Consider the following 12176-nt stretch of genomic DNA (forward strand, 5'->3'; position numbering starts at 1 on the left):
CAACTTCCTGATATAAAAACTGCAATCCTATTATTTCATGATATTTAATTCACTAACTCTTTCGACAGATCAGCTAAAGTTCTTAACAGCGACAACAAGCTGCTAGTAACCTATGCTTCTGTTGCATCTATAGTGCCGGCCTTCCATATGCCTTGCAGAATCACGAGAAGCATTAACATCTTTCAGTCATTTCAACGCCAGCAGAATTGAGTTATCTACATAGCATACCTAGTGTTTCTAACAAGGATTAAGTTCATCACGTAACACACTCAACAATAATACATCACCTGGGTTACTTAGGCATCACAGAGTTAGATTCTTCAGGTAGGAATGAAGAACAGCATTTTACAAGATGTAACTTACCATAAATAGAAGAATTAGGCCAAATATGCATCTCCTAATTTGAAATTGTTTTACCAGAAGATCTGGTACTGAGGGAGTTCAGAGGATAAAGCAGCAGGATCAGGCTCATAATTTCCAGGTGGCAGCACCATTGACATATGCAACAGCCTCCTCCCTGGTCAGTTGCTTCCCTTCTACCAGGCCATTCACTAGTGTATTCATATAGTCTTTTGCAGGTGCGGATGCTGGTAGCTCTCCAGATTTAAAACGCTCAACATCTGATGCAGAGCACCTGCATATGAATGATATTTATTCATAGTGTCAAGGATTTGAAAATAACTTCAGTTAGCGTATAATTTGGAAAACATTTACACATAATGCTGTCATTAAGTCCTACTTGGACCCCAATGCCAGAGACTGAATGTTCTCCTTCAGCCAACATCTTAGAATCACTTTTGTGCCATACTTGATGATAAGTCACACAAAGTGACAGAATTTCAGGGGCTGGAATGTTTATCGTAAATAATCCTGTTGGAAGATTCCATAACTTGTTCAGGTGGAATTGCACCAAAGCTCAACCTCTAACACAAGGATTTTATTCACTGGAAGAAATGGAAATTTGTTCTATGTTCTTTAACACTAACTTCAAAAAAAAAAAATTGACATAATGATATGTGGAAAGAATGATTTATTTCAGAAACAATGCGCCTTAATGTCAATCTGGCCATTGCATCATTCCAACAAGGGTGGTGATGTGGTTCAAGCATAGATCGAAACCTGAAAAACCAGTACATGATGTAACATCAGGCAGCCTATACATTGATACCTCAGGCATGAGACTATTAAAAATGTTGCCTTTCAATGAGCAAGGAGGCCTCTGTTTGCAGTGACCTTTGGTTATGAAGGGAGAGGACATTGTTGACAATGATGGTGGTGTAATAGGTTTAGGATGTTTTTTTAATATTGTCACTCAGAGATCTTGGTTATCTAATGGGAGAGATTGACACTGCCCTAAATAGTCTCTCATCTATGAGTTACGATACTGAAAGTATAAGACATTACCCTTTGCAATTAAAAAAAAAACTTCTGGGAAAAAAAGGCAAGGTGTGCGATCATTCAGTTTGTATCATGATAGTATCAAAAATTATATATAAGAACTAGCTAAACAGTGGTGTATTCTGTTCATGAAATAAACATTCTCGACAGAATGAAAACATATGTCAAAAACATGCAGAACAAAAAGGAGCAAAACAAGAAGCATACGTCATTGTAAAAATTGGAAGATCATCCTCTTTTCCCAAATAAAGAACTGTGGAGTACCATCCATCCTGCAGCAACGTCGACAACAACTTTTCTTATATATGTGAGCTTACACATAATTAAGCAAGTTCATACAAATTTTTCAACAATGATATGCAATTGCTTTTTTGAAGTGCAGCAAGAGTCCAGCAGGGTACCTTGAGGGCTTTCAGAGGCAAAGACTTGTTTTTAGCAACATATTCGAGGATGTGTAAATCTAGTAAAGGAGAAGCCATCTGTTTAATAATACCATTTTCTTGGTGCAAACTATTTTCTTGAAGTAATACATCGTTGAACTGCTCAAGTCTGTAAAATAGAATTGTGAAGCAAAACACGAGGTGGAGCAAGAAAAATCAACAAAATTTTGAATGTGTAAAAAAAAAGGTGTAGGAACATACGTTATTCTATACATGCATAAGTAGGCTTTGTCACTTGTGCTCCTTTCAGGATCAAGAAAAGCAACACCACCTGCACCCCATGTGTGGGTATGAGATCTTCCAAAGAGTAAACGATGAGGGACAATTTTCCAAATGACATCTTTTGGTGAACTTTTGTCTAGCGATCCACAGCATGGTGCACTCATGCCTTCCACCTATAAGAGTGACAGAAAAAGATAAACAACTCATAACTAAGAAACATTTTAGGAACTTACAGAAAGTTCTGATGGTAGAAAAAAAAAATAGAACATATAAGAGAATAGCATTGCATTTTTACTATTGAACTTAATTTTATAACATCAAAGTTTGCAAGAGTTAGATACAACATTATTTAAGAAAGGTTCCAACACACTGATTTGTTTTCTGATCTTCACGTGTAAGAAGGAAAAAGAATGTTACAAATAAATGTACCAATGCATTTGATAACAAATGACAAGCCATTGCAGTTGTCAAATAATTCATCTAGTGGATTTCTTGCTGAGAGACAATGCACATTATTCCAGTCTAGTCTCAAGTGACAATCTCAGGAAAAGAGGCCTCATAGAATAAAGTTTCAGTTCTTCCACTTGAACCTCACAAAATATAATTTGAGTTATTCCGGTTCCTCAGAATTTTTGTTCATAGTAGAAAAATGACTACCAAAGGATGGTAATAAAAGCACAAAATATATCAACACTAAATTGGTTTTGCTGGTTCATAAAAAGGGATAAGTATGGTTTTAATTTTCACGTGAAATGCTGCACATACTATCTTCAAGGTATGATCTACTTGTAAAAATTCTCTCTTGCTGAGATTCCCTTACCAAACATTCTTTTCCTGCTAAAGTAGAGAAGGATGCCAAAATCAGAATACACAACTAAATTTAGTTTCCACCAGCAAAAGGTAATGCATAATTCAGCAAATACAAAAAATGGCTTTGCTATAATAGTACAATAAATCAGAAGTATCTCACAATCATACAAAATGTAAGGATAGCTACCTTGGTTGCTCATACAGTAAATCTGCATACCTTCCCACCTTCTATATAGCACAGGAACCTTGGCATCCACATATTTGACCCAAAGCTGGCATACCAAACTTCAACTTTTGATAATAGTGATCTCCATGTGATATAACCATCAACAATCTCATTAGATGTCACTAACTCTGCATCATGAGATGCTTCAGATGCAGACAAACTTTCCTCTTCTTGAACTTGATCTGAAGCAATTACCTTCCCATGGTTACCTTCATCAATCTTCAGTTTCGAAAGGGGTAGAAGCACATCATCCTCAACAAAATCTGAAAAATTTATAGTGCAAGCGGCTCCCTCATCATTTTCCGCATCAGACTCAGAACTAGAGTAGGTCACCTGAAATTTTAAGTTTTAGGGATAAAAACTAATAGACAAAACAACATTTAATGCAAAATGGGAATAGAGGATACATGTGAAAGAAATATAGGTAAAAAATAAGCAGCCTTATACAGAGTTCAATGAGGGGAAAACATTGATGTATTCAACCCAATAATTGGGACATCATGGCTTATCGTTGTTGCTGTTGTTGGTAGTTACTAAGCAAGTTCTCAGTCTCGGTTCAAGATCTCATGTAACCAAGTATTAGTGAAGATTTCCCAACAGTTTTTACTTCATAGGCAATAACATTTGCCTCATCCAACTGACAACAGAGGTATGATATTTTCCAGCATATCATGCTTTCATTTATATGTAAATGAAGATGATAGACTCAAAAAGATGAAGCTGGAGAAGGCTCAAACCAGTGAAAAGCTTGCGTACATCCAAGGTGCACAATGCTATTATCACGAGAGTACCACAAAAAATTCCCAACAGGATACCAGTAGGCACTCTTGAGTTTTCTCTTAGATATATTGAAGCTCCCTAAGATTTAAAAACCAAGTAAAAATATGCCATTGTCAGACCACCCTCCAAGTCACAGTTTAGGATTAAATTATAGTTAAAAAGGTAACTATAATTCATGTATAAAGGCGCATTCATGTATTCTGGACAATGACATCGTTAAAAGGCCACAGAGGACTGTCAGTAATTCTGGCCTAAATTGTCACTGGGACACTGCAAAGAGAATTAATGATTATTTTCCATTTTCATGTTATATATCCATCCAATTGCAAGAGCTTTGATCCAATCAACTTGTATAACATTGCTAACAAATCCCAACCTTCACATATCTTCACACTAATAAAAATTAGTAACATGTGGGAAAAAAAGGTGATTTTAAAGTGATAGTAAAAAGTTTAAATATGTTTCAAGCTAGAATTTTACATGTATCCAAAGATTGTAAATTTAGAAGCTGGAGAAAGATTAGAGTAAATTTAACCATCACAAATCAGCATATCAGATGAATGGATTCAAGTCAACTCTCTCTATTTTACTAAATATTTTTGGAAAGACATCCACAATCCATGAATTTTGCCAGCATCAAATTAGAGAAGGAAGCAAAAATGTGAAAGAAAACATTAAGCACCTCAGGTGGGCAAGGTCTGCTATTGGTAATCAATAAGTTCTGAGGTAACTCGACAGCCAGTACAGGCCAGTACCCTTTAAGTTCATGGCGAACCTGAACAAAACTGATATGTCAGTGAGAGAACATGTATTTCCAAAGATTAAAAGAGCACCAGAAGAAATAAAATTGGGTGACAACATATTACCGCCTCTATGACACGCCATGTGGACTTGAATGTTGAAGTCTGTATGGATCCTACAGATTCTTCTTGCAACAGTACTTTTGCACAAGCAAGAGCAGAATTAGCGATGGACTTCAGATTATATCCGCCTTCGAGGGCCATTACTATCTTTCCTTGCGCGAATTGCATCAACTTAAATAGTAACAAGGCAATCAATGAGTTAATAATGTCAGTTCATATCAGAGAAAGAACGTGTAGTTCATAAAAAGGGTTGAAGTACATATGAAGCAACAATGAATTATTAAATTTTAACAATGTAGATGAAGAAATGGCACCGTTTCCACAAACCAGGTTGGTGGATCAACATAAACAGATAGAATAAAAGAAACAAATCAGTGGTTCAAATTATTTACCTTTTGCAGTAAAAGTGAATACCCATGAGGTGTGACACAGCAGCCACCAAGTGGATCATCAATGGCTGTTCAAGGCACATTAGCAAAAATCTCAACGTGGGAAAAAGTGGATGAACTGATATCGAACTAACATATTTAATCAAACAATAATTTCAGCAAACAAAAGGGCATTCAAAAAGCAGGAAACTCTGCAAAGTAACAGCTAGGCTTTTGTGTCTGTCTGAAGCATGACCATACATTGAGAATCAAATAAGTATGAGCTTTAGCCTCTGAACTGCCGTAGCAGCAGAATGCTCAAATACTTGAACTACTGGAATAGATATTAGCTGTTTAATTATCAAGAATCATTCTTTCAGCAGTAATGTCAAAAAGAGATGACCTTATTTAACAAAACTTTGCATACCAGATGACCTCTGAACTGTCACAGCAGCAGAATGCTTAAATACTTGAACTACTGGAGTAGATATTAGCTATTTAATTATCAAGAATGATTCTTTCTGCAGTAATGTCAGATAGAAATGACCTCATTTAACAATTTTTCTACAGTAATGTCAGAAAAGAGTCATCCATCCTCTATTGAATAGAGGATGGACGACTCTTTATCTTTGCAATTGATGTGGATAGTGCACTAATCTCTGATGTGACTGAGTCTAAGGTCAACTATGTGACAAGCACAAAGAAGTTTATGGTAGGAGCCACATGTTAGGTGCAAAAATACAAACAACAAACAACTATGACAAAGCTTGTACAAGTTTTCTTTTCAAATGTTACAAAGTACCAACTCGCTTGAGAGAAAGTAAAGGATCACATCCCTTCATGAAAAGAGAAAGGATGATAAAACTCCATGACTAACAACTAAAAACAATTTAGTTAACTGATTATGATTTTCATCCAAAAATAGCTTCCTGAAATCTAAGGTTTTTAACCTAGTGAATTAGGCAAGTAGGCAACCATTTCGGTTCTGACAGCTAAGTTTCAAAGAGTACTTTCTTACTGTTTAGGTCCTCAGCATTGCTTGCAACTATACAACAGTTTTCCATTGCCTTGCTTAATTTATTAAAGCATATTGAATAAAGTATGAAAACGTAAAGCAAAGATGAATATTTATAATAATTAATCAAGAATTCATTTGCATATATTTTTGGATTCTATGTGTTATGGTTTTAGCAGGTTTGTCAAGCTAATAAATTTACTTAATTCCTACGCGGAAAGAACTATTTGCTAGAATCAATAAAAAAGCTTTCAACCTTTAATCTCGCAAAACAATTCAAATAAGCCTTGAAACTCTCCAATTATTATATCCAAAGATCTAACACAAGTTGGTGTTGCATTCAAAAAGGTAATATGCTGGTGTGAACTTATTAAAGAATTTGATATAACAGAAGACACTTCTCTACAAGCCACAAAGACCCAATGAGATAATAAGTAGTTGCTTATTACAGTCACTTAAACATGAAATTCGAAGAACCTGCTATAAATGAATCAGTCCCTTCATAGTCTTTGATAAATATCAAATAATATACATTTTCAACTACAACATGTTGCTGCACCGAACAAAGAAGTTACCAATCATAGCTCTTCCAATATTTGCTAATAAGATGTTATCTCAGACTCCCAGTACTATGATTGTATTTAACATTCCTAAATGAGTGTCAAACACTTTGGATTGCTTTCTTTGTCTCCACTAGCTTAATCTTTTCTGACGCCAAGTATGAAACTAGTGCATGTATGTCTTTATTAACCGAGTTACTCATATGCATGTTGATTATGCACAAGGAAATGATGGAACATGAAATAGCAGTTTGTATTCTAATTTTGAACAAGCAAAAACAAAGATAACCTGCATCAAATCCAGCAGAAACCAAAATAATGTCAGGATTGTATTCCTTGGCTATAGGAATCAACACATGGTCCCAAACAGCAATGTAGTCTGCATCACTACATTGACCATGTTCCCAGGGAACATTGATATTGTACCCTGCACCTGGTCCTTCTCCGATCATGCAGTAAGCACCATCATCACCACTTGGATAGAAGTCTCCAAAGTCAAACCTAAAACAAGAATATTCTACTTATGTTCGCATATATTTGTGCATATATGAACCTGCTTTGTAATAAACTAAGAACGATTAGCAATGAGATGCCATATATCTTCAAGAGTGATAATAATCCAAATTAGGTGGCTTTCAGTTTTGGCTGCCTTCTAGATTGCTAAATGATAATTGAAATTTATAATACGAAGAACAAACCTGCGACACAAGAATTGGTTCAATATACCATTAGCATTAGATGGAATTTCCATGCAGAAATATAGACAATGTTCTTAGGTCTGCTTAAGCATTAAAATAAATAATTAACCAAAGCAAAATATTATTTCAATCAGCACCACACTATTTTACTAGTTCATATCAGGAGGGCTTCAAAAAGTTTCCTAATCACCTTAGAGAACTAGAACATTTGTCAACAAGGAACATGACAGTTCTCTAGCTAGAGAAAGCAATGGTTTCAGTTTGAGCACGAGATGATGTCCCCAAAGCATCAGCAGAATCTTTCCCACAAGGAGCAATAAATAGGGTTGCATCATGTGAATATAAGCCAATTAATAATGTTATGGCAACATCAACAAATTTGTGCTTCTAACTGTTTTATAGTCAAACTACGGTATAAATTTGACCCAATTAACTTAAGGAACAGTGTGGTGTTAAAAATGAGCTACTGAAAATTAACACAGATCTAATATGAACTTTTGACATACGACTTTGGTCTACTAAAGTGACTAGGAAAAAACATAACAGAAACCATCACAAAGTATCATAAAGTACCCAATAGAAACTTCTTATGGTCCATATTGGCTGACTTTTTTAAATTTGTGGTGATTTCCATTGGCTGAAATTTAAATATAGTTGGAAGTATCTATAGGATGGTCTAGCATCATTGTATGACAATTATGTGATCCAATTAATAGTAGATTGTTAAATATTAAAATGCTATTTCAGTACATATTTCAAAGATAGGACAAAGATAAAGATTTTCAATCCAGATGGTATTTATTATATCTTGCGCCTAATGCTCAATTAGGTCTATGAAGATAAATACTACAATTTGTTGAAAGCTTACACTTCCTGAGAAATATATCATTCTACAAAGTGTGTGTATAAAATCTAGAAATAAAATTGAAGCGCTCAATTAATATTAGATCTTGGAAATGAAATAACAAGTTCAAGATGATGCCTGACTAATTCTCAAGGCACTAAACTAACAATGGTACTGAAAAGCCTAAAATTAATCAATGCGTTAATGGTGAAACTAGCCACAAAGTTATTTGACTGAAAAGGATTAAAAAGACAAAGCTCTGATAGAGGACTACAATTTGTCTTTTAACAAAATTCAACAAGTGAACTTGACAAATATTAATTAGTTGTAACAAGGCTAATTGCATGCTACAACTGACAGATGTGCCATGGAACGAATGAGTAAGATATATCAAACATTAGACAACAAAAACATGCAATAAAACATGTCACTAATGGGCATGTTAAATATATAACTAGAACTTAAACGAATGTAATGATATCCATGCTATAAAGCCAAAAGCAAGAGATGATGTTATACCTATGAACAGAGAAAAATAACACACGAGGGTCTTTATAGAACATTTTTTGGGTGCCATTCCCATGATGCACATCCCAATCCACGATTAATATCTTCTTTATGCCTAACTCTGGCTGCAACAAAGGAGATGAGAATTTTGTTTTACGAGGAAAATAAAGTCACACAATAGGAAAATGAGTGATGTGACAAACCTTCTCATTCAATAGATAGTTAGCTGCAATTGCCACATTGTTAAAAAGGCAAAATCCCATAGCTTCATTGGATTCTGCATGATGTCCAGGTGGCCGAACAATAGCAATCACAGAATTAAGATCTCCTTTAGCAACCTTCTCAGATGCCTATTTGAAATTCGAAAAAAGAAGGTAAACATCAATATTATGATAGTAGAGATATTGTTAGATTACAAGCAAAATAATGTTCTCAATGGCATACTTATGTTTCATAATTGTTTCAAAAAATAACATTTCTTGGAAAGATCAACTTTGAATTGCATTAGCACAAAAGTTTGAAGTAGTATATGATGTATTACTTCGATGACTGAACCTGCAGCAAGGTAAGCAGCTTCAGATGAACCCACGTTAAGATATATAGAGTCCAACTTAGAAGCAATCTTTTGACGTCGGGAGTCAAACTCTTTAGAACTGATATTCTTAATCAATTCAATATGGTTCTGGGTATGAACAGATGCTAAGTACTTGTCCTCGACTTTCCTAGCATTGAGGAGTACACACCTGAAATTTTAGAAAATAAAAGTAAGAAAAGAATATGGACCATCTGAATAAAGCTTAGAAATTGAAGAATCAAAGAAGCAGCACTTTACACAATTCATATCTAGAGACACATTTGCCAGGATCTTTATTAAAGCATCACTAAGTTCAATCGAGATTATACAGTATTTTTCACATCTTATAGACAACAAAAAAAAAGCTCAGCAGAGATCACACAACATGACCACTATGTGATTGTGATACAAAAGTAAGCATTACCAAATAAACTTTATTCACAAGTCATTCATTATTTTTTATGGAAATAATGATTAAAAGGAGTTGCTAGCAACGACAAGCAGCCAATGGTAATTATATCTTTTAGGTACACGTCACAGAGTACGAAACCAGCTTGCAGACTGCGCAAGCGTAAATTATTCACAGCTAAAAAGGAACAACAAAGCATAGTTCGAGATAAATGACGCTCATCCTAGTGGCTTCACGTCCCGCACAGATGCACTGAAGACCCTTTTGAGGTGGATACTTGCCATCTCTTAATCTTGCAATTGTCTTAAACTGATTTTAACAGTAAAACTTAAAGGCCGAGAAATCTCCTCCAAGACACTACCACTTTCAGAGGAAAACGATTGCAGGCTAGGGGTTTTGAAACCCATACCAAATTACCAGAGGAAAGGGGAGGATCTCCACCCGAGTTACGTCCCAATCGGAACAACAGAGACACCATGGCCATCCAGAAGAATCTCGAACACGAAAAGAACGGGAGAAGGAGATCCAGTTACCTCCGAGGAATTCCCTCGGACTCGAGCTTCTTCCAGATGGCGCGGATCCGCTCGGGGCACTCCGGGTGGGCCTCGCCATCTGGCGTCGTGTGGCGGCACATCCTCTCGTCGTAGATCAGGCCGACGCGCGGCCGCAGGCTGTCATCCGGGGACGCCGCCATCATCCCGGAGACGGATCGGAGATGGAGGGGAGAAGAGTCCGAGGAGAAGGGAAAGAAGATGATAGGGTTTGGAGACGAGATAAAGGGACTCGATCGCCACTTGGAGGGAATTGGAGGGAAACGCCTTTCGAAGGGTCCTTTTCGTTTCTATTCCAAGGCAATAGGCCAACAGCCATACCGATTTGGAACTCTGGAATCTTCGCAGCGAGAGACGGTGACCTTTTACCGTTGATCAAAATTAAGCGTTTGGACGAAAGAGACCGTGGGTTTTACATTTTTATCTGGATTTTTGTTCAAATCTTGATAATATATGTTGTTAGGAGAAAAAAAAAAATCATTGACGTCCTTGACATGATCCAGAATCGTATGCATAGAAATATCTAAGGTACCTTTGAGATGGATTTGAGATGGGATATGAGATGATCTCGATATAGCTTCAAGATAGTTTTAGAATAAATTTGATATAACCTAGAGTTGCCTAGGACGTTGATCCAAGATAAATCTAAGGTGGTCCCCGAGATGAGTCTGATATGCATTTGAGATAAATATGAGATGACTTCGAAGTGGTACATGCAATGCACTGAGATCGAGGTTGGGAAAGGTTTCTCGATTTCTCGATCTAATCCCTTCGATGCTTAAGTTAATAATACGAGATTATTGAATGTGGGCTCGAATAGTTACTCTCAATGAGTTATTTTTCTTTTTGCTTATGCTACATTCTATGTCTTCTAAGAGAGAAAAAAATTATGATTATATTCTTTTATAATTAAAGGAGGAGGAAAGGAGATAAAAAAAATTTATATTTATCTTTCTTAACATAATCAACAAGAATTATTATTCTATGAATTCTCTATCATATGTTAATATACTATATGATTTTTTTTCAACTTAAATTCAGTATAGAAGGGTATATTAAAATTAAAAATTCCCATAATCTGATTTTACTATAGAAAGAAAAACCATAGCTAAATAATCGAAACATAACAAACAGGTAGTCATTATGTCTTCTTCTTCTTCTATCGGTTTCCTTCCTTCGCCGTGGAGTTCTGCTGCAGTCGAGGTTTCCTTATTAAACACCGGCTGATGTTCCGGTGACGTCTTGATGCCTCAGTCTCACTTACTCTGCATCTTTCTGTTGCTATCTCCAGCTAATTAAAATGTGTTTGTGGTCAGGTCTTACTTGGGCAGCGTGAAGTTAATTTCTTCTTTTGACTTGCTTGCCTTCAAGAAGCTAAACAAAGAAGGTTACGTTCCAACCAACTTAGCTAATTGGATGAATGGTGACACAGGAATTTGAGATCAAAGACAAAAGAATATGAATTCTGCAACTGACAACTTGTCACCAAAATCACATCGTTCGAGCTATAACAAAGTGAACATTTCTCGATGGTACAAATAGCAGGAGAATAACAACAAATCTTTTACTAGGAAGATTTCACTGGGCTATAAATAAAATGAACTGAGATATCATACGAACTGATCCACCTAAATAGCAATTTCATAAAGAAAAGACACACCAAGCTTTAGAAATTAGTGGCAACTAATGATTTAAGATCCTTTTAGTTTTTTAGCTTTGAATAATATTTTATTGAATTGATCTAATTCAATAAAAATCGAATAGAGATTTATTTGATATTTAATTATTTATTAAGATTTATTTTATATTTAATTATTTAATTATTGGGTGGAACTCTATAGATGTATTTATTTTTTTTCGATAATTAATAAAATATTATTCAATCTTTTGACGAATCCTAAGAGGTCGATC

The 12176-nt window shown here is 35.5% G+C and overlaps 1 protein-coding gene across 2 annotated transcripts; it reads right to left on the bottom strand.

Annotated features, from left to right (window-relative positions):
• Positions 1 to 234: 234 nt before the first annotated feature.
• Positions 235 to 10522, bottom strand: LOC103980186 (histone deacetylase 5). Of its 2 annotated transcripts, XM_009396497.3 has the most exons (14): positions 10248 to 10522; positions 9273 to 9474; positions 8935 to 9081; positions 8744 to 8856; positions 6972 to 7183; positions 5132 to 5196; positions 4743 to 4910; positions 4559 to 4651; positions 3306 to 3429; positions 3088 to 3224; positions 2040 to 2233; positions 1800 to 1947; positions 1606 to 1670; positions 235 to 634 (listed from the first exon to the last, which is right to left on the bottom strand). In XM_009396497.3, exons 1-14 carry the CDS (start codon positions 10409 to 10411, stop codon positions 469 to 471), a joined length of 1998 nt encoding a protein of 665 aa, XP_009394772.2. In that variant the 5' UTR covers positions 10412 to 10522; the 3' UTR covers positions 235 to 468. The 2 variants fall into 2 exon arrangements, with proteins under 2 accessions (XP_009394772.2, XP_009394771.2); XM_009396496.3 differs by having other exon boundaries at positions 3088 to 3429.
• Positions 10523 to 12176: the final 1654 nt, after the last annotated feature.

The sequence above is a fragment of the Musa acuminata genome, chromosome BXJ2-4, assembly GCF_036884655.1.
Source record: "Musa acuminata AAA Group cultivar baxijiao chromosome BXJ2-4, Cavendish_Baxijiao_AAA, whole genome shotgun sequence".
NCBI classification, from domain to species: Eukaryota; Viridiplantae; Streptophyta; class Magnoliopsida; order Zingiberales; family Musaceae; genus Musa; species Musa acuminata.